Consider the following 21,098-nt stretch of genomic DNA (forward strand, 5'->3'; position numbering starts at 1 on the left):
GGATTCGAATGCACTGATGTGTGTAGAATCCGGTTGGTTTGCAGAGGAAATAATTTTCATGAAACCATCCTGCCGTTTGGGCACACCTATTTCTTACTGTATCTCTCACGCATTGCTGGAGTGATAGTGTGGGCGGTATAAGCAAATTCCGCATCGACCCAGTCTGCCCATTCCCAGTCAATCCAGTCGTCGAATTCAAGCTTCATACCCTTCTTCCATCGCAGGATTGGAGAAATATACTGCCCGAGGAAAAACTCCTACCGGCAAGCAGCGGCTCATCCAGCTTTCGGCCGAAGAGAGCGCCAGCAAAGTCCAGAAATACAAGGTTGCATTGCCGGCGCGAGCCCGGTGGAACCATCATGACATTCCTGGGACTCAAGTCGGTAAGTAGTATATCTCGTCTATAGACCTCAGACTCAAATTCTATCACGGATTTCATGATTTGCTGACGATCCCGTTGGGGGAAATTGCTTGGGCCGGCTTGTAGCATCGATCTTCCAGGGACATGCTCATTCAAGATCAGGCGGACAGTCCGTGAACACATTTCATTTGTCTCCGCATCGTCACCGATATCTTGACAATTGATATCGGTAGAATAAGACCCGTAAAAGCGGGGTATCAGGTCCCCTTGAGATCAGAGCGCACCCGATACGTTTGTGCCTCATGGGTGTAATGCTTATCCACGCAGAGAAATGGATTGAGATAACCGTCATGATCATTGAGGTAGAGTGGATCATACACCTTAGCAACCAAGTCCTCTGTCCCTTGAAATGTCTCGGTGTTGCACTTTGGGTTCAGGACACGGACTTTAAAGACTTGTGCACTATGTCCGTCACCGACTCTTATAGGGTCCAAGACCTCGAGGTCGACAGTTTGTTGCCCAAGATCCCCTGGTAGCGGAGGATGTTTGCAGCATCGAGCCACAGGACCGAGTGCTGCTCTTTCTTCTCTCCCATTGTCGGAGTTGCGACATCCATCTAGGGTCACTGGTGTGGGCGCTGGTGTAGTATGTGATCGGGCACTGTATCTCCATCCCTTGGTATAGGGAATTGGAGGCTTGACGAGATCACTTTCAAAGTAGTCCATGTTTATCAAAGAAGCAGATCCTATTAATAAGAAGGAGATACAGAGATCACGGACCACTGGATTCTGACAGAGCCGTGGCAGAATTGGGCTATATGTAATGGTGAAATTGGTTTCCTCCTGGAGACAAGGGGACTTCGTGATGCGGTCGGTGCAGGGATTTATCCGCCTCCGAAGATGCCCCGTTGCCACTACTTGTATGTACGTAGTGGTTGAAACTGATGGATATTTATATGGCAGATTCCTAGAGAATGCCATCTTGATGCTTTGAATATAATGTTCTTCTCATCGCGTCTGGTATTGTTAGGAGACTATCAACCAGTAGGAGTTTTCCCTTTCGTAGGATGTTTGCGATGTCACTACCTTATTAGGGTTGATTAAGTCCCCATACTTCTCTACTACACCGGATTATTGCATACCGAACTATTTACCCAGGTAAGACAGAGTAATATCAATGGGTAATTCACATTCACATTCACATTTCCATAACTCCACCAACATATATACCCACAGAACTATGCTACTCCATCCACAACCATCAAAAAAACCAACTCCGATGCTTCCTCCAATCCTGCCTCGTGGCCTCCCTCAAATCATCCACATTGATCAAATCCACTCCCTCCCTCACCAAAACATGCCAAACATGGTTCCGCAAACCCCGCGGCCAGCTCGGGGTTCCCCAGTACCGCACCTTCAAACCCCGCGCGTGCGCAGCTTCAACCTGTTTGCGGACCAGCTCCAGCTGTCCCTGCGAGAAGCGGTTGCGGGATAGACTACCGACAGTCTTGCGGAAGTCGACAGAGGCATAGTAGCTGTTCTTGTATGAGTAGGTAGGCTCTGTTTCTGGACCTGGAGGATCGGGTTGTTCGGTACTGGGTGGAAGGAGGGCCAGCTGGTCTAGCGGGGCGTCGTAGAAGATGTCCCGGTATGTTTGGTTCGATGTGATGCGATTGAAGGGCGCATCGCCGGTAACGACGACTGTGAGGGGCCGGGTGATGATGTCTGTGCCGTTGAAATATGTGAGGTAGTCACCGTCACGGAGGGGTTGGAGTTGCTCCATCACCATGGACCAAGTGGCCTCCGACTGCTCTTTGAAATCGATGAGCAGGACCAGGGTCTGTGATGGGTCGCTGGAGAATACTCCGGCCCGGAAGCTTCCGGGATGGTGCGCGGGCTCGAGTTGGCTGGAGCGTGTGTTGTGCTTCTGGAGCAGGTCCAGAAGAGGATTGAGATACAGGCTTTGGAGAGTGACCTCGTGGTGCAAGGTGAAGGGGGTATGTCCGACGAGCAAGTCATTGTTGGATGGCCAGACGTCGGCTTCAACACCGATGCAGCCGGCGGTAAGGGCCGAATGGAGTGGTACATCGCGCCAGTAGTTGTTGTGTGAGTGGCATCGCACGGGGACGACACCGTGGGTGGTCCAATGCGAGAATATGGATGAGCGACCGGCGGGGAAGACCCAAGCGTCCAGACGGGCGTCAAGGTCGTCTGGAAAGAGGTATACTAAGCCAGACCAGAAGAGGGAGGCGATTTTGAGGAGGCCGCTTGATGGGATTAGCGAGCGACCATTGATGCAGCTGCAGGTGACAAGCGATACTCACAGCACGATAACGACACCCCAGAAGGGACGCTTTACGAATCTGCAGAGCATGGCTCTCCGGGAGTACGGGTGAATGTGACAATACAAATGACGGCATTTCCAGGAACTACATAGACTGCGCAGCCTGCCGCGATGTATTCGAGTGATGGTTCGCCGTCGCCGACGTTTAGGACCAAAATTGGCTAGAGGTAGAGTTTCGAAGCTGCTCTCATCCTGATCGGATTCTACCTCAGGAACCATCTCCAAAGGGGAGTGTTTAGCGAAAACGCGAGAAGAGGACGGCTCTCCTTCCTCAGATTGATCGCGTGAGACTTCATATGCCATATTTGCGATGCGCTCTCGTCGACACGGACCGATGCCGCATGGAGTGCAGTGAAAACTTCACGAGCGATCGGGCAATATCCAGGGTCTTCGGCAGAAAAGAGGAGACTAGGCAGCAGCACATTCTCAAAAGTGGCGCAGCAGCGACCAGTCCATTCAGCGTTCATCAGTTGCCTTCAAGGTTGGCACTAGCTGAACGGTGCCAGCCAGCCAGACAGTCTGGCCTTGGTTAGCCAAGAACTTAGCGAAAAGCTTGTCCGGGTCAAGCTTGCATGTCCGGCTATTTTTATTCGGGCCCCAACGCATGATGTCGTGTGCCTCACTGTAGAATTTTATTTGTGCGTTCTTAGAATTCGAATATATGCTACTGGAATATCCTATTGAATGAACTACAGTCCCAGTTATGAAGGATTGGAGTTAGTAAATGTTATCAATCACTCAATGCCAAAACTGTCATTGAAACAACAATTCACAAATTTCCTATTTGTAGCCTTTGATTTAAATATAACCCATAAGAGCATAATGGTTATCATGTAATTGTCGAGGATCAAGACAGCGGGGATTGATAGAACCCCAAACGATTTATGATATGGTATGACAGAACCTAAAGGCTTACTTGACCCCCAGCGCTACAAGCACCAGTTTCTTGCCCTGCAATTGCAAACTGAGATGAGCATGTCCAATAATTCAGTTCATTCCCCGAGCGAGGAACACCAAGTTCGCTATAGGCTTTGCATGTGCTCTTGTGCGCACAATACTCAACCTTCCGGGTATAGATGAAGTGGAGCCAGAAGATTGCTCATAGATAATTTGATTGTTGAAAGACAAGGAGATAAGCAGATAATCATCCTTATATTTACATGCTTCGTGATATCCATTTTCGTCCATTTATCTTCGATAACCATAAAGGTCCCTTTCTACCCGGCGTTGCCATCCCGCTCATCCATGACATTATTATAGTCCCCCAAAGCAAGATCTACGAGATAAATTGCTAATACTTAGTGCTATAATCTTCCGATCTACCATCATAGAACCCAGTCGAAGATAAACCCCTCCTAGCAGTCGAGCAAGTCCAAAGAAACACCCCAAATACCCCACCGAACCACTCAGTAGCGGATAACTAACCCCCACAATCAAGATGAATCCCTCCAATTACAAATCCAACTTGTATTTCCCAAGTAAAAACTCCCCGATCGCACGGCGAATACAATTCCATTGAAAGCAAAGAAAACTCCGGAACGCCGACCCACCCCTCATTTGGCCTTTTCGGTGTTCGGGGTTCGGCGTTGTGCCCGGACTGGGGGGTTCAACTCAAACGCCGAAACGCCGAAAGCCACCGGCAAATGAAAACGCCGATGAAAGCCGAGTCGGGGGGTTTCGGGGGTTCAATGTTCGGAGGGTTCTACCAACGGGGGGATTTAAGTCGGGGGTTTCTATATTAATTCGGGGTTCGATCTTCGGGGTGAGGGGTTGAGTCGGATGGTTTCCCTATTTATTTGGGGGCTTGATTCAGAGGGTTTTTCTATTTGATTGGAGGGGTATATATATGAGGGAGCTTAATTCGGAGGCTTTTCTGAATAGTTCGGGGGTCCAATCTCCGGGGGGAAAAGTCGGGAGATTTCTCTATTTGATTCGGGGATTTAGTCGGTGGCTTGAATCAAGAGGTTTTTATAGTTAATTCAAGGCTTTAATTCGGAGGCTTTACCATTTAATCGGGGTGTTAAGTCCGGAGGTCTTCTACATAATTCGGAGGTTGAGTCATTGGGGGGTTTTGTCGGAGGCTTTTCTATTCAATACGCGGGTTCAAATTTCAGTTGGATAAATCGGGAGGTTTCTCTATTTGATTCAAATTTCAATCCTGGGGGTTAAGTTGGGAGGTTCTTTTATATGATTAGGGATCTAAACTTAAGGTGGCTTAAATCGGAGGCTTTTTTCCATCAATTCCTGGGTTCAATCTTCGGGGGGTTAAGTCGGGATGTTTTCCTTATTCTATTTAATTCGGGGGTTCAAGTCGGGAGGCTTTGCTATTAAAGTCAGGAATTTGAATTTCGGGTGGTCAAGTCGGTGGGTTTTTCTTTTATCTTGAGGGTTCAATCTTCGGAGTGTTAAGTCGGGGGTTCTAAAGTTCGGGTGGTTGAAGTCGTATGGTTTTCTATTTAATTCGGTATTCAGTCGTCGGGGCTTAAGCCGGGAGGATTCTCTATTCAATTTGGAGGGTCCGATCGTGATGTATTTCAATTGATTCGGGACCTTAGTTCGGATGATCTTCTCTTCAATTCGGGAGGTATATTGGAGGCTTTTTATTTAATCAGGGGGTTCAAGTCGGTGGCTTTTCTATATTATTCGGAGGTTCAATCCCCGGGGGGTTAAGTCGGGAGGTTTTCCCACTTAATTAGGAGATTTATAACTATTGACTTATGTTAATTCAAATACTATCCTATCTACTTTGGAGTTCAAATTCGGGGGCCTCAAGTCGGAGGTTTCAATGTCCGGGTGGTTTAAGTCGTATGGTTTTTCAATTTGATTCAGGGATTCAGTCGTCATTGGGTTGAGTCGAGGGCTTAAATCGGGAGGTTCTTCTATTGATATGGGTGATGGTTTACGTTTGAGGGCCATAATTTGGACGCCTTTCTCTTAAACTCGGGGGTTTAATATTCGGGGGCTTAAATCGGGAGGTTTTTCAATTTAATTTGGGGATACATATTTTGGGGCCTTATCCCGACGCTTTTCTCTTTAATTGGGGGGGCGGTTAATTCGGAATGTTTTTTCTAATTTATTCGGGGTTTCAAATTTCGGGTGGTTAGGCCAGGAGGTTTCTCTATTTAATTATAGCCCTCAAGTCGGAGGGTTTATCTTTATTCTTGGGGGTTCAATCTTCGGGGGCTTGAATCGGGGGCTTAAACCGGGAGGTTTTTCTATTTAAAATTCGGGGCCTTGATTCGGACGCTTTTCCATTTAGATCGGAGGTTCAATCCTGGGGGTTTAAGTCGGCAGGTTTTCTAATTCACTCGGGTATCTCGCTCTCAGATAAGATGATTAGGGAGAGTCCGATATTGCTCGGACACTTTGCATCACGCTACAAAGTCCGAGCTCATCCGAGTAATCGAAAGAGAACAATACAGCTTAACAACACGACTGTGCAAACTCCCCGATCAAACGTCGTCTTCACCGCACTCCTATACAACCCCACTTATCATCCAATTTACCCTCTCTTCGTCAAAATTCCCGCAACATACGGCATCGGCGTACTCTCAAACCAGCTCTCCAACTCAACCGACTCCCACCCACTATCCTGATCCGCAGCATGCTTCAACGCCGACGTGGTATCCCGATTCATGCAGCAATTTCCCAAATACCAACTCCAGCCCATGAAGCCATAAAAGGCCTGGAATGCCCTCGCGATCACGGACCCCTTCGGCGTCCGCCACGGGTTAACTACATGCTCGACGACGAGCATTTTCCCGCCTGGTCGGAGGAGGGTGTACAAGTCCTGGACGGTGCGGTGCATATCGGGGACTGAACACAACACGCGCACGCAGACGATGGTGTCGAATACGCCTTCTTTGGTCTTGGATAGGTTCTCAAGGATGGATGGTACATCCGAAGAGTCGGTCTTGAAAAGGCCTTGCCTTTGAAGGGCGGGGATAAGGTCTGCGGATTCTACACCGCACGGGAGGATGTTGTATTTATCCTCGAGACCTTGGGAGGTGGCGCTGGCGCGCAGTTCGGCGTGCAAGCCGTGACAGGGCTCCGCGCCGTAGATGGTCTTGATGGCTGGGGAGCGGAGGAGGGGCATTTGAGTACCTGTGCCTGGGCCGACGTCGAGGACGGTGCCCGAGGCGCGGGCGAGGAGGGGTGGGATTAGGTCTGAGGAGCGGATGATTTGGTCTGGGGGTTGGGTGGGTGGTGGTGATGCTGGGGCGTTTGCTTGGAGGTATGCTGGGGAGAATTAGAGGTATGGTTCCTCCCGGAGAGGAGTAAAGTGGTGCACTAACTGCTGAAAGCTACCCAGAATTTGCCGAATGCTTCATCACGAAGTCTGCTCTGGTGGAGAAGAGGAGCGAGGATTTGTCCTTTGCCGAAGACAGTCTCAAAATTGACCTTGACATAATCTAGTCGGTATGTTAGATATCCGTCGCTTCACTTGATGGGTACTTGCACAAGTGACAGCAATATTCATCGCCAACGGCGGTCACACTTACAGCGCAGGGCCCAGACTAGAAGATAGCCAGGCTCAATGAGAGCATTGATCCATTCCCTCGTCGTCAGGTCCTTGGCAGCCATGTTGACCCGCTTCAAACAAGTATCAGGCTTTCAACGGATTTCTGCAGGGCCACGGCTGACAAGTGTAAGAAGCAGCAGGTGGCTTGACTGGGGGATACTAAATAAATACTTCTAGACCTTATCATTTCTATCGGCGCGGAAAAACCTCTGCGGGGAACCAAATCCTCCTGCGGAGATTGGGGGCGCTGAGTCACCGTGAGATTTGATTGGCCCATCAGCCAAGCTGCCATGGGTGATAAGGCGTGCTCGTATACTGAGTCGTATGAGACACGGGTGGCTTCCGCTGGTCCAGGATGTCAAGGGACATTGTGTCTTACTGCATTGGTGCTATGGTATATAGGCTACATGCAAGCCATCACTCAGGCTCTGTCCAGCACTACGGCTCGTGCCCATGTCCGTCACTATCCACAGCTTGCCCAAGTCCCAGGACTATACCTCCATTGGCACGCTTAGGCTCTTCCAAAACGCACAATCCTGAACCGAGTTCGGCGGCACAGCCTCCATCGCAGTATTATTCGTCTGCAGCCGGAGACGCTGCCCATCCCCCCACGTATTCCACTTTGGCGCTGCTGCATATCGATATGTATTCGGATTCAGTGCCTGGACAAAGCTGATGAAGTAATGCATCGTAACGGGGATTATAGCTGCATTATAACTCAGATACGACGAGTCACTGCTGAGAGTCCCGGTCGATCCTGCTCCGAAGATCGCGGGTAGCTCGAACGTGTGCGGGACACCGATGCCACCAGCGATATTTGATTCATCGATGATGTTGACTCGGTAGTTCCACACTGCATCTGGTAAGTATCTGGCAGCTGATGACGCTACATGGTTTCCTGGACAAGTAAAAGTTGCGTCCCCATATGCTGCGGAGGAAGCACCAAAGTATGCCGCGTGCCGTGGCAGCAGCTTACCGCGAGGATAGACCTGATTAATTGCATCGAGTTGCTGGGAATTGAGATTCGGATAGTTATTCTTGAAAAATTGCGACACATCAGCACTGCTGCTAGCGTTGTAGGCAAAATTAGAGCCTTCGTCGGTATCGTCGCCCACCAAGACGGGAACCTTGATGAAGTTGCCTGCGTCAAACGCGCTGTACAACTCGTCCGGAACAAGATTGCCGTCGGTAACAGGGAGGAAGTACCAATCTGGTAGTGGGGAGCTGCTTCCCCCAGGGAAGGGAGAGGCAGTATTCCCTTTCTGAATGGTTGCAATGTCCTGTGTTCGCAGGCACTCCAGGGGATCACGAGCAGTAGAACAGCCTGTGTCGTTGACGAATCGTTCGAACTGAAACTCCATCTCCGGCACTGTTCGCTGGGTTGGCCAAAAAGATGACTCAACGATCGCGCCGATGAATAGCCCTTCATCCTTACCACCATAGGCGGATAAATGGTAGGCAACGGAGCCAGCACCCGCCGACACTCCATGAATCACGATGTGATCGGGGTCGCCCCCGAACTGTTAACGTCAGCACCACTGCAATATCTGCATGTCTACAATTATTACCTTCTCGATGTATTGTTTAACCCATCTGAGAGCTTTGCGCTGGTCAAGCAGTCCGGCATTCAAGTCCCCGTTCTGCCTAATCTGTTCACTGGCCAGGAAGCCAAGGGCACCAACACGATAATTGAATGTTACAAATACGATCGCGTCACCAGACTGTTGTATCACTTGGGTTCCGTTGTAATTGGCATTGGAATTCTCTGCATAGCCCCCACCCTGTATGAAGAGCCAAACAGGTAACTTGGATTGAGAAGTGGCTGTGGATGGCTTGAAAACGTTGATAAACAGGCAATCTTCGCTAATTTCGCCAGGCGATTCTTCCTCGTCTACGCCGATGCAGATTGGCCCGTACTAGAAACAGTTTTAGAGGGGTAACAGTTGACATGTAGAACGGAAAGCCAAATATTACCTCCGTCGCACTCTGAAGGGTTTGATTCGCAGACGGATCCCGGGGCGCCCGAAATCTCAGATCACCAATGGGCGGAGATGCATAGCGCATCCCAAGAAACTCGTCGACACCCCCTTCAAGACGCACGCCTTGATATTTGGCATACTCGAGATCGACCACGGGCTGTCCATTGTGGTTTGCCTGGGTTGGAAGACCACAGACAGCATAGGAGAACAAAGCTAGGCAGACCAGGCGTATCATTGTCGTGAGAGGCGAATTGAATGCCGATCGTAGGTTCAAAGCGTGCGTGATGACTGGAAGGCGATCTCGGCATACTTTAAGTATGCCATACGCTCAAAACGAAGGCGTCTTCTGCCATTCGTCATGCATGCCGGACACATGGAAAGTGACATCCGCTATAATAACAGCCTGAATTGCACGCCCGCCTGATGTGCAAGTTGAACAAACAAAAACAGTGGGGTCTGCATGCAGGGGAGTAAATAATCCAGGAATGGGAATGTCCGCACGGGCCCGGTCGACTTTAGCCCGAGGCGTTGAAGTGCGGGGACCACTCGGGGCTGGCTGAAGCATTCCATCCACGGATTGCAGTTCTTCTTAGGCTATTGTCCTCCTCACTTGCAAGGGAGGTTTTATCCACCGTCCTTTTGTCTCCAAGCTTTTAACCTCCCATATCGGGTTGGCTCACGACGACGCTGGAGTTACTGTTGTGCTTCAGAACCTCATTGCGTTAGATTCTGGGATCGTACCATCACCATTGAATGGGTGGATACTCACAATGCTTGCTGGTAGTCAGACACGACGGCTATGGTCCATAACTGAGTACAATTCATTCGGAAGGAACACGCACGAAAGGCCTTCCGGTATCAGACACCTCGCTGTTGGAAGTCATATGCATACTGAGTCGCAGTGAAGTGCAAATAAGGCCGAATGGAATACATATCACCTTTGTCAAATGCATTGGTACATTGCAATCGTACATGCAACTTCTGCAATGCCATACATTAACGTATTCCCCAGGAAGAATAGTATCGAGGACCGTAGGGCATTGGTCAAGTACCGAACTTCACTAGATCGTCGCTGTCAACCCTTTTTTCCATGTCTAGTAACGTAGTAATGGCAGGTTCAAGATCTTCACGCCCCACTGTTAACGGACAGCACGGATTATATAATGGGATGTGAGGAACCCTTAAAACGACCCAATTCATTAAGATTATCTATTGACAATTGAGACATCCTGAATCATACAATCAACTCACCGATGATGAAACTCATGTTGGCCTGGGTATCGCAGCAGAAGATGGTCCCGCTATTTCGCCCAATTCAATACTCTCCCGGGTGACCGATATCTGTACACTCTTTAATATTGCATTGCTTTGGTGCCCTTCAAGTGGTGGTGACGAAGCCGATGCGGTCGCTTCCGTTCGTAAGATCGGCTCTTCTTCAATACAGCTGCTACCGAACGAGCCCGGATCTTTGACCGGGCGAGAGGATCGCCACGACTTCTGTGGGGTGCGACCGCTGCGACTTTGAGAATTCGAAGCATCTTCCGTGTATGCGAACCCATGATCATCCTCGTAGACTGCCACGAACATCTTCAAACATGAGACTGTCAGAAGAACGATGCTGAGGCTGAGGTGGAGCTCCGCTACCATGGTAGCATAGGTACCGACGAGCGAGGGGTTGGAGGAATATATCTGGGAGTGGATATAGTATAGATGCACGGCGGAAAGGGGAATCAATCTGGAGTGTAGAGAGTGGTGTTAGCATACTGAGCTTCAGCACCTATGTAGATAGGTGACATACATGATCCGGCAATTGAGAATGGATAGGACCTTGAGCTTCTTGCTCATACTTATTTGCACGTTTCGGATTGTTATCGCGGGATAAGCCAGGATTACGGCCTCCAAAACAATATCAAGCGCACAGATGGCTTGCCATCTTGGATAAAGCCCAGTACAGGCGTCATCGATGTCGGTCCAAGGACGGTTGCTGCATCGAATGGCTAGAAGCAATATTGCGACCATGGCCCACAGGCCACATGAGGAAATGATGACATTAACTATCCACTTCGTACGCTGCAAGGAGAGATTTTGATAGAATAGCATGGTGCCTATTTTCGACAAGCCAATGATAAGAACGTAGAACAGATCCGCTGCGTACCCGGCCTAAGGCGATTAGCTCGTTAGTCGGCCGCTGCGCTCGGATAACGTACCTTTTCCATTTGCGTATAGTCACTGGATGAGATCAGCTCCTTTGACTTGCCCCACCCATGGTGAACCTGAAGAAGCACAAGTGATACTTGGGTGCAGGCGCATATCTGGTGGACCCGGGAGATTGTTTAGTGTGTGAACGGGCTCTCCTAGAGGAAGCTGACATACTGCTGCGGCAAACAGAACGTGGTCATCTTGGAGCACGAGGCCTCTTTTAGATGATGCGAATAACCTGATAACCAGCGAGGCAAGAACCAAGAATAAAGCCAGTGAAGTGACGATGACGACGAGCCCGTTATGGTTATGGTCGTTATCCTCCGTTAATGGAGGGGAAACTCCAGGAGGAAGCGACGAGGCCAGGACGGCCATCGCAACAGGGGGCACTGCGACTGAAACCCGCTGTCACTTCTGTTGAAAGGAAACCATCACGACATTGCGGTATTATCTACCGACAGGTTCTTTGAGGATGATCGCGCCGCTGAAATGAAGGAGGTAAGGTGGGTGTGCCGGCTACTTCTGCGGCTGACAGCCTTGACCGACAGGGTTGAGTGACTCCTTGACACCTTAGCCTTTCCGCAGTCGCGTTGGAGACGCATCGATTGTTTGCTATTTTCTGAGCTGGCCGGACAGGGGGTATGCTTATACGAGAAAAGATAGGATATGTGTGTAACCCTAGACAGCACACATGGCCCGGTCGATTGTATTCTGATGAAAGCGATAAGTGAAAAGAACGGTCGGCAACCATTATTGTTGGCACACTCCTCTGTGCCGGACGGTAGGACAAGCAGACAACCACCAAGAAAGTCCGAAGTCTTGACGGTACGCCCCGATCGCATGTCGTTGGTGGATACCGACGCGAATAAGCACAGCAAAACTGGATCCCGGCTGATCAACTGCTAATCGACCCCTCCTCTCCGCATCGCGCGTTGGTAGAATTGGGCTATTTTCGGAGCTGGCCACGCTGACTCGCTGAGAGTGGCCATCCACCACGAGAATGGGCCCCCAAAACCTTAATGCCTATCACCACTGCACCTGATCACATCCAGACATTCCTATCTCATGCCACGCGCCTAGCTGTCCTTGTTAGTCTGGGTTTAACCCGATTAAACAACGTTGGGCCTGCGTTGAGTAGGGCGATCAAAGAAGAGAGCAAGTATCCAGGCAAGGGTTGCAGCCACGCCCTAATTTCGTGCCATGGCAGATGGTCAGTCCAATGACCATCGAGGCTATCCGGAGGTTCCCTATTGGCAATCAAACTTGCCTTCCTTAATGGCCCGATTTCGAATTAGATCATCCTGGTAATCCCGTGTCTCCCTTGTCAACACTATCAATCATCTCGTCACGATGGAAAGAGGGGGGTGAAATTCCCTGCAGGCCAAGAGTGCCGATCGAGTGGCGGGCATGTCAAAAGTGTCGCAGCTGGTGAGCCGTGCTACACACACTCACGTTGTCTGTTGCTCCCGCCGCCAGCACATTGCGAGGGTCTGCGCCTCCTTGGGAAATCAAGGCCGCAGAGATCGACGTCTTGTATCCATGTTGACTGGCCACATTCTCCGGGAGGAGTACCATGGACCATGTGAGTGCGTTCCGACCCTTGCTGCCACGGGCCCCTGGGCCCTGATGGCGGTCGGAGAACAAAGACTGGGGAAACCCCACGCTGGATGCTGCCACAGTTTGAGTCATGATGAGGGAAGAAAATTCCTTCCCATTAACCTGGAAGAAAGCTCAGTGAATTAACGGCCAGTTGCAGGGAAAATAAGGGGATGCTGGCGGAAATGGCCGCCGGTTTCTTTGTTTGATCCCTCACGTCACACAGCTTGACTTCCCGTTTCGTATTTAGTCTGTGGTCGCAGAGTTAGCCTCCACAGCCGCATCTCTCTTCATTTCAATTCAACGCGTTGACAGTGTCCCAAAATGTCGTCCGCAACAGGGGAAGCGGGCAGCATCCAAAAGGGCGACCGGGTGGTGACGACGGGCTGTCATCCGCTGGAAATTGAAGCCGGCGAGCGGAGTAGCGGAGAGGCCGGTACGCGATATGACCATAGCGATATGAATCGCATGGGCAAAGCGCAGGAGTTCAAGGTAAGATATCTGCAAATATTCAGCGACCGGCAAAGTGAAGATGAGTAGCTAACCTCGTATCCAAATTCAGAGAAATCTCCGACCTCTGGCTGCCTTGAGTTTCGCTTCAGTCTTGCAGGCCACCTGGGAGTTTATTCTAATGTACCACATCCCCCCTCTATCACATCCTAACAGCCCACATTCCTTCAGCACTAACGCACCCGAGTCACTAGATCCAACTATGAAGGCCTCGAAGACGGTGGAATGGCTGGCTTGGTGTGGACATACGTGTGGACCTTTGTTGGATTCGGCTTCATCATCGTCTCATTATCGGAGATGGCGTCCATGGCTCCAACATCAGGTGGCCAGTACCACTGGGTGTCCGAATTCGCCTCGCCACGATACCAAAAGTTCCTAAGCTACATCACCGGATGGATGTCCGTTCTCGCATGGCAAGCCGGCGCCGCATCAGGGTCCTTCCTCACCGGCACAATCATCCAAGGGCTTATCAGCGTGCGCAACCCCGATTACGACCCCAAACGATGGCAAGGCACCCTTTTCGTTTTCGCCATGATCCTGATCATCTACTTCTTCAACGTCTATGCCGCCAGCTGGATGCCCCGTATACAGAACGCCCTATTAGCCCTCCACACCATCTGCTGGGTAGTAGTGATCGTCGTCCTCTGGGCCATGGCACCCCGCCAGTCCGCAAAAGCCGTATTCACCGAATTCAGTCTCTACGGCGGCTGGAACAACGTCGGGCTAGCACTAATGATCGGACAAATATCCGCCATCTACGGATCCCTCAGCTCAGACGCCACGGCACACATGTCCGAAGAAGTGCGCGACGCCGGCCGATACGTCCCCATGGCCATCTGCGGCGGCTACTTCAGCAACGGAATTCTAGCCCTTGTACTCATCATCACCCTCATGTTCGCAATGCCCTCGGTCAAAGACGCCCTAGACGACCCGACCGGATTCCCCTTCATCTACGTCTTCAAACAGGCTGTCTCCACCGCCGGCGTCAACGGCCTCACCGCGATAATCCTCATCCCCGTCATCTTCAGCAACATCCTCTTCAACGCCTCCACAGCCCGTCAGACCTACGCATTCGCGCGCGACCGCGGCCTGCCCTTCTCAAACTGGATCTCCAAGGTCAACCAGCACTACAAACTCCCCGTGAACGCCATCGCCCTATCATGCATCATCAGCGGCCTTCTCTCCCTCATCAACATCGGCTCCGACACCGCCTTCAACGCCATCATCTCCCTAAACGTCGCAGCCCTCATGTGGACCTACGCTATCTCCATCAGCTGCGTCATGTATCGCAAGATCGCATGTCCGGAGACATTGCCCCCGAGACGGTGGAGTCTGGGGAAGCACGGGATCTGGATTAATGCGGTAGCGTTGGTATATGTGATCTTCGCGCTGTTCTGGTCCTTCTGGCCGACTGAGATCCCGGTGACATTGAACAATTTCAATTGGAGCGTGGTGCTCTTCGTTGGAGTGTTTGTGATTAGTTTGGCCATGTATGTTGTTCAGGGAAGGAGGGTGTACAAGGGGCCTGTGGTGGATGTTAAAAGGGAATCGTTGTAGTTCGGGATGAAGAAGAATAGCTTCTCATAGCATGACATATTAATCATATCCCTTAGACACTATTCGTATGTCTGTTGGAAGGTAGGTACTATATCAAGTAGGAGTCGCTCGCATAGTTTTTTCATAGTATCATCCCATGTCCATGACACACAAAAGTCACCACCCCCAAACTAGATAATCCTCACAACGTGGTAAGTACTGATACCGTGATTGATATACAAGTTACCTGATCTATACTAACTAGCAAAATTCTAGAATACCAAATATAGATAGATACTAGAACCTGTTTAACACCCATATTTCCCTTTCTCAACGCATAGTATAGTATATGTGGGGAAGTTCGGATCTGTATTGAAAATGCATTATGACTAGGATAGAATAAGGGAGACTCATAGTTCCTTATTGTTTAGCTAGTAGCAAATCAAATCATTTCAGTCTGAAGGTTTCGGTCCGTCTGTGTGAAGGGAAGACTTTATGGTGGTATAGTAAATCTTGCATGTAGAGATCTACTGCAGGTACGTAGTAGGGTAACTAATCAAATGGATGATAGGTTCTTATATCAGGGTGATCACATCACCCCTCGACGTCAGGGAGATGAGATAATCTCGCAGATACCGGTGAGGAACGCATATAATTTGACTATTGCAGGCCATCAAACCGAATACTGGGCAGAAATTCAAGTAAGAAGCTAAGATGTTATTCTAACAAGGTGAATTGATCATGCTCACATAAGTGTCAATATTCCCATTTAGCGGTGTGAGTTAGTTCCTGCTGGTTGTTGCGCTGTAGAATTCTACCTAGTTGAACTGCTGGAAGCCAGACATAGTGGATCCAGTAAGCCATTGAGTTTAGATACGAAAGACCCGAATAGGTAGGAGAGGTGGATCCACCACAGACGGCAGAGCTGAAAGTTTGGCCAGGATGGAGGTGGCGGGGTACGCATTCCTGGCATGTTGCCAAACACGGCAGGACGGATGATGAGAACCCCTCAAGACCTCAGGGTGAAGTTGGCTCCATGATGGTAAGAAACCAGATCAAGGTATACGGTATGGGTAGGGAAAGCCCACATAGATCGTTACGTGGGACTCAATTCAGCTGATCTTTGTTGACTGATTTTTGCGCGGGTAGCATACGAAAGCGCCACATGGGTCGAACTAATATAGCGAGAGTGACAATTCAGGGCTGGCTTGTCGCTGAAGAATTGCCCCTCTGGATCCTGCCAGCTGGGTCTCAACGTCGAGGACGCCAGAAGATTCTTAGTGTGGAAACTATTCGGGCGCCGCGCTGTTCTTCCCGTTGACAGACTGGGTTTATGGAACATTCTGCTGCAGAGAATGGAAGGGTCGTTGTCTGATCTGACTACCTTATCAGCCTTCCCACCGGCACATATACTATTTCTTCTGCAGTTGAATTAGATCAACTGTGATTCCCAGCAAGAATGGTAATAGCCACCTCCGAGTATTACCCGACCTGGCCGGAGAAACTGCAGTAGATAGCATACCTCGCGGCTACGGCGGAATCTCGAAACCGGATAACCGGCGAGGAATGATCCAGAAAAAAAAAAAAAAGAAGCACATGGTGGAATGCCCTCTATGGACTCACACGTGTTGAGCAAAAAAAAAACAGTGAAAGGGTTATGATTAAAAATCTCAACCCCAAGCCGTGGTGCCCCTCCGTCGATCCGACACGTGTTGACAGTAAGGCCTCACGAGGAGTCACTGCAGTGGGTCAAGCACCGACACTAGAGCTGCGCCCGAGGCAGTTCTGGGTATAGTCCTCTGCATGGCATGAGAGGTAATTTCCCGTGTCTTATCCTGTGCCAAGTGAAACCTGCAGGATGATTTCATTCCAGTTGTTCAGGCCGCCTTTCTCAATATTGGATCCTGTATCTGTTGCTGCATGCAGTCGTGGATCATGGAAGAGTTGCATGCCAGAGGCCTGTTCCTCCATCAAGACCATCCATCCATCCATCGATGGTAGATGTAAAATTTCGGAAGACCCCGCTCTCGAGCCGACTCGGGTTTGCGTGGGCCAACGTGATCCGAGGTTATCAGTAAATGACACGAGCTCGGGTGTGGCCCGTTCGAGTGGAGCCCACGCTTAACTTCTCGCTTGTTCGCTACTCGCTGCATCGTGCTGCTTGGACCTCGACGTTTCGCGGTATCTTTACCCAGCGTACCAGAAGGCGTCATCCTACGAATTCTTCTCTACAGGCTGTGACGGTGTGTCTCAAAGGAAGCGTTTTCTCTTTCATCTACTTTAAACCAAAAGTGCGATAAGGTAGGAATATGTTATGTGTTTAGTTACAGTACGAAGTAGAAATATTGTAGGCTGGTTGTGAGGAAAACATATGTTACATACACTAAACGTCTCTCATGATTCATCATGTCATGGCCACATGCTCATGCCGTGGCGAAGTTCTCGCTCTGCACATTCATGTACGACACAACCCGGAGCTCACCACCCGACTGAACTGAGCAGGCGATGTAGGTGTGTAGACCACGTTGCTGGAGAGCGTCGGGGGTACTGCGTGGATTGTTAGCAACATGCACTTGGCTATGTGGACACGGGGTACTCACAATACTTTGCGCAGGGTTTCAGTATAGGTACGCATGGGCAGTTCCGACTTCTTGTTAATTCCGTACATGTATTCGTTCAACGCCGTAACCACATGCCAGTCGCTTGGCGCGTAATGTCGGGCGGGAATATACACCTTGACGTTGGGGGCCGTGCTTCCTGGGCGGAACTCCATGTTATACAGGATGCCCCCTGTGCGATGGTTGGCAGCTGGCAGTGGTGTATCATCAGGCACGCCAGTCTGCGCCAGAACCCCGTCCCACAACTGCCTCAGATTCCGCAGTCCAACTTCTAGTGACGAGGTGGTAATTCGGTTACCCATCGTCATCATCTGACGCACAGAGGCAAAGCTGGTTTCGCGCGTTCGAAAGTATATCTTGAGACGCGAATCAGCCGGTCGGACCAAGTCAATGGCTAGCATGTCCATCTCCAGCGGCGGCGTCGAGGGATCCTGGGCAAAATCCTCAAACATCCGAAATGCGCCAAGCTTCTCATTGTCGGTGCAGTGAGGAGCCGTGCGGATCGCTTGTGCGAGGACCTGTAAATTTGTCTGCTTCGTGGACCTGGCCTTGAACCCGGGGAAGAAGTAGGCCTTTCCGGTGATGTCTTCCTCGCTCAGGTCAAAGGCGTAGAAGATCTTCGACGGATGGCCCTCCATGCAGCCCTTGGGGGGCAGTTCCGGGGCCAGTGCTTGATCAAAATGATCAAACCATTCCCTGTTCGTGTTGGGCAATGCTCTCATCAAGACCTTCCTGAAGAGCGCGTCTGCAGATTGATTGTCGGGATCCACTTGCGTGCCGGCATTGGGGCCCACGGGCTCAATTGAGAAGCGAACCGATGGTGCCTTCTTGCCAGTATGCCAGTCCCAGCTCAACTCGATCGGGTTATGGTTGTCCGTCATGAAACTCGGCCATCTTTTCGCGTCAGGCTCATTTGCGACCCCGAGGTGCGGAGCAATCGAGCGGCCAAAGAAGCTTAGGATGCGTCGTTGCGCATGCTCTGTGTAGCCAGCCTCCTGCAGAAGCAGATTCAACACGTACCCGGTGGTGTGCCACCAATACCGGCCGTGGTGGTTAAGGACGTTACGGATCTCATAGTCAACCTGCTCCCAGCTCGATGACTGGAAGGACTGTGCTCCGCCAGACTTGAGAAGATGAGCTTTTGCATGCTCGGGGATTAGGTTGAAGAGGGAGGAGAACAGCGCATAGAGGACCGAGATAAAGAAATGCGGTAGCATGCGCGGCGATGCTGGAAGCAAAGGAGAAAGACTGCCCATTTTGGCAAGCCAAGTCGGGGAAAGTTCAAGATGTATGTAGTGTACTGGTCACGCGTGGTGGTGATTCTTCGTTGAGCAAGGGATGAGTAGTTGTACCGCCGCAACGCACGTCGACAACCTTATACCTTCTCCCGACAGGAGGAGACCCCGGGACGTGCATGGCTCCTTTATAAGCAATCAGCGGAAATTCACAGACGTTCGGTCGAATGACCAATCCTCGAAATGTCTCCGTCCAGTGGATGAACCCAATCTCCTTCACTCCTACTAACCATGAATGACATGGGCCGTGCGGTTCCGGATGAGCTAGACAGGGAGTTGCCGGGCACGGCGCACCGGTGGTCTCCAAGGGCGCGCTGTTGTCATCATCGAAGCGCAAGCGAGCGATTATTCTGTGGAATGAGTCCAAATCTGCAGAAGCCAAGAGCTGAGTATGGAGCTCCGTACGTAGGTGGTAGAATATCCATTCTTGGAAAGGCGTACCGTGGACCATTTCTCGCATCATGGCAACGGGGGGAGAAGTGGGGACGTGCGTGGGAAGACATCCATGGTTGGGTTGGATAAAAGTAGTAGACTAGAGAGGGTGGAGTTGTTTGGTGGTTGCCCTCCGCCGCGCCGTGCCGGGAACTTACCTGCCTTGGGACTGAAGTCGGTGGCTTGATGGAGTATGTACCGGTATTGTAATGGTAAAAGTGGCCCTGGGAAACCCATGGGATGTTTTCCCCTGGTTTTGTTACTATTCTTTTGTTATTTGTTGCTCTCCCTTTCTTGTGTGCCGAGGAGATACTTTACTTACCAGATGGTATTGAATTACATGCTGCTATCAGTGCCCTCTTCCTCGTCTCTACTTAGTCTCCATCACTAGTCAAGGAAACAGCCAGAATCTTTCGTAAGAATACCTTCCTCGCTTCCAGTGGTGTTACAGTTGCGTCCGACCTTTCAGAATCATCTCGCAACCGATTGTAAGACACCCACAACTACTATTTTCGATTATTCGCCTGGAGACGCCACTCTCGTTACACCGCCACATCGGGGATGACGCTTCTGGTCGGGGTTTGGTTGTATGCATACTTCATTTCCCAGAATACACTATCAGCCCCGGCTATACCATGCTATGACCTAGCTATGATTATTTGAGTGCTAGCTGAACCGTTGGTGCACCGCAACTCTGCTCCATATTGATTTAAAACACTCCAAAGCAATATGCCCATAATCCACTTGAGCCCGAGTGGCGAGACCAGCCCGCGATCATAGTTTGGGTTCCAATCAGCGATGGATGACCCCTGCAGCATCACCGCCGGGCGGCCGAAATGTCCACCTTGGCGCTACACTACGTAGTGACCCTTGTCCAGACTACCTGGATCGTGGAGCAACTACGCTGGGACTCGCCTTCTGGACGCCAGTCAACGTGGTCTGCTGCACGATCCTAGCCCGTGGCGCGGCAACGTGAACCACATGGCCTCATTGAATCAACCTTAATCATCCTTTTGGGGTCGTATCTAGCGTCAACTATGTCAACCACCATATTGAGGGTGCAAATGCCGGGAATGATGGGGCTATGGTTCAGGAAAAATGGTGACAGAGCCGTTCCAGCCGGAGAAGGCCGTCCTCCACTTTTTACCATTGAGTAGCTGGATCCTGACATTCGCGGAGCCCAGTAGTATTCTTCCTAATCGAAGGGGCCATGATACCCTACCACGAATCTAACAATTAATGCAATTTGCGCCAACCCGACACGCAGTCTGGGCCCCTCCCTTTGATCACGCGGAGTCTGTACTCGCAATCAGTGTGGGTCAAACTGTTACGAGTCTACAGCAACACGGTGTCTGGGCGACTAGCAACTACACAGTATCAATTACCTCGGTTCCCCGCACTGGAATTGAGTCTATGTTTTGTCAATGACAACTCCTTCCCTGAAAGCTGCTGTCCACCCTAACTATGCATTATAAGGTTCAAATGCTGTCACTTCTTCTCCGCCAACTCATCGCAGCCACAAGAACATGATGACCAATCCCCCAATTCCTTGACACTCATGAGCTAAGGTTGCCTGTATAGTGGGGTTATGCAATGGCCTATAGATCATCGAGCGGGCAAAGGGTTTACTGAATCCACGACACCGCCGATCCCCGAGCGTCGCTGGACATCGGAGAATTTTAGACTTTTTTTCCCTCTTCCTTCGCG

At 50.5% G+C, this 21,098-nt stretch overlaps 7 protein-coding genes across 7 annotated transcripts; 1 reads left to right on the forward strand and 6 right to left on the reverse strand.

Annotated features, from left to right (window-relative positions):
- Positions 1 to 86: 86 nt before the first annotated feature.
- On the reverse strand, positions 87 to 956 carry BO79DRAFT_229668 (uncharacterized protein; the record flags this gene model as incomplete). The annotated part of the gene is made up of 4 exons (XM_025684056.1): positions 87 to 257; positions 323 to 627; positions 708 to 841; positions 871 to 956. The coding sequence occupies 4 exons, from the start codon at positions 954 to 956 to the stop codon at positions 87 to 89; spliced, it is 696 nt and encodes a 231-aa protein (XP_025538139.1).
- Positions 957 to 1,621: 665 nt separating this feature from the next.
- On the reverse strand, positions 1,622 to 2,923 carry BO79DRAFT_151385 (uncharacterized protein; the record flags this gene model as incomplete). The annotated part of the gene is made up of 2 exons (XM_025678644.1): positions 1,622 to 2,627; positions 2,685 to 2,923. 2 exons carry the CDS (start codon positions 2,921 to 2,923, stop codon positions 1,622 to 1,624), a joined length of 1,245 nt encoding a protein of 414 aa, XP_025538140.1.
- Positions 2,924 to 5,990: 3,067 nt separating this feature from the next.
- Positions 5,991 to 9,466, reverse strand: BO79DRAFT_175562 (EstA precursor). The gene is made up of 6 exons (XM_025679811.1): positions 9,201 to 9,466; positions 8,795 to 9,142; positions 7,724 to 8,746; positions 7,207 to 7,297; positions 7,000 to 7,116; positions 5,991 to 6,943 (listed from the first exon to the last, which is right to left on the reverse strand). Exons 1-6 carry the CDS (start codon positions 9,438 to 9,440, stop codon positions 6,207 to 6,209), a joined length of 2,556 nt encoding a protein of 851 aa, XP_025538141.1. The 5' UTR covers positions 9,441 to 9,466; the 3' UTR covers positions 5,991 to 6,206.
- Positions 9,467 to 10,179: 713 nt separating this feature from the next.
- Positions 10,180 to 12,006, reverse strand: BO79DRAFT_197302 (uncharacterized protein; the record flags this gene model as incomplete). The annotated part of the gene is made up of 5 exons (XM_025681256.1): positions 10,180 to 10,940; positions 11,004 to 11,365; positions 11,413 to 11,517; positions 11,579 to 11,809; positions 11,860 to 12,006. The coding sequence occupies 5 exons, from the start codon at positions 12,004 to 12,006 to the stop codon at positions 10,469 to 10,471; spliced, it is 1,317 nt and encodes a 438-aa protein (XP_025538142.1). The 3' UTR covers positions 10,180 to 10,468.
- A 507-nt stretch (positions 12,007 to 12,513) lies between these two features.
- BO79DRAFT_256366 (uncharacterized protein) lies at positions 12,514 to 13,093 on the reverse strand (the record flags this gene model as incomplete). Its single annotated transcript, XM_025686187.1, has 2 exons — positions 12,514 to 12,591; positions 12,857 to 13,093. 2 exons carry the CDS (start codon positions 13,091 to 13,093, stop codon positions 12,514 to 12,516), a joined length of 315 nt encoding a protein of 104 aa, XP_025538143.1.
- On the forward strand, positions 12,881 to 15,072 carry BO79DRAFT_197305 (GABA permease). Its single transcript, XM_025681257.1, has 3 exons — positions 12,881 to 13,492; positions 13,563 to 13,633; positions 13,705 to 15,072. Exons 1-3 carry the CDS (start codon positions 13,325 to 13,327, stop codon positions 15,065 to 15,067), a joined length of 1,602 nt encoding a protein of 533 aa, XP_025538144.1. The 5' UTR covers positions 12,881 to 13,324; the 3' UTR covers positions 15,068 to 15,072.
- Positions 15,073 to 17,398: 2,326 nt separating this feature from the next.
- Positions 17,399 to 19,397, reverse strand: BO79DRAFT_209750 (aromatic prenyltransferase). The gene is made up of 3 exons (XM_025682659.1): positions 19,190 to 19,397; positions 17,647 to 19,085; positions 17,399 to 17,593 (listed from the first exon to the last, which is right to left on the reverse strand). Exons 2-3 carry the CDS (start codon positions 18,918 to 18,920, stop codon positions 17,470 to 17,472), a joined length of 1,398 nt encoding a protein of 465 aa, XP_025538145.1. The 5' UTR covers positions 18,921 to 19,085; positions 19,190 to 19,397; the 3' UTR covers positions 17,399 to 17,469.
- Between the last annotated feature and the right edge of the window lie 1,701 nt (positions 19,398 to 21,098).

The sequence above is a fragment of the Aspergillus costaricaensis genome (genome assembly GCF_003184835.1).
Source record: "Aspergillus costaricaensis CBS 115574 unplaced genomic scaffold BO79scaffold_21, whole genome shotgun sequence".
NCBI lineage: Eukaryota > Fungi > Ascomycota > Eurotiomycetes > Eurotiales > Aspergillaceae > Aspergillus > Aspergillus costaricensis.

What these genes read in the sequence shown, in the direction of transcription:
- BO79DRAFT_209750 (XM_025682659.1), bottom strand. Translation starts at nt 18,920, where the DNA reads ATGGGCAGTCTTTCTCCTTTGCTTCCAGCATCGCCGCGCATGCTACCG. An exon ending in GAAACCCTGCGCAAAGTATT is followed by an intron (nt 17,594 to 17,646) that starts GTGAGTACCCCG and finishes CAATCCACGCAG; the next exon opens with TACCCCCGACGCTCTCCAGC.
- BO79DRAFT_175562 (XM_025679811.1), bottom strand. Translation starts at nt 9,440, where the DNA reads ATGATACGCCTGGTCTGCCTAGCTTTGTTCTCCTATGCTGTCTGTGGT. An exon ending in CCCTTCAGAGTGCGACGGAG is followed by an intron (nt 9,143 to 9,200) that starts GTAATATTTGGC and finishes AACTGTTTCTAG; the next exon opens with TACGGGCCAATCTGCATCGG. An exon ending in TTAAACAATACATCGAGAAG is followed by an intron (nt 8,747 to 8,794) that starts GTAATAATTGTA and finishes TGACGTTAACAG; the next exon opens with TTCGGGGGCGACCCCGATCA.
- BO79DRAFT_197305 (XM_025681257.1), top strand. Translation starts at nt 13,325, where the DNA reads ATGTCGTCCGCAACAGGGGAAGCGGGCAGCATCCAAAAGGGCGACCGG. An exon ending in GCAAAGCGCAGGAGTTCAAG is followed by an intron (nt 13,493 to 13,562) that starts GTAAGATATCTG and finishes ATCCAAATTCAG; the next exon opens with AGAAATCTCCGACCTCTGGC. An exon ending in ACCTGGGAGTTTATTCTAAT is followed by an intron (nt 13,634 to 13,704) that starts GTACCACATCCC and finishes CCGAGTCACTAG; the next exon opens with ATCCAACTATGAAGGCCTCG.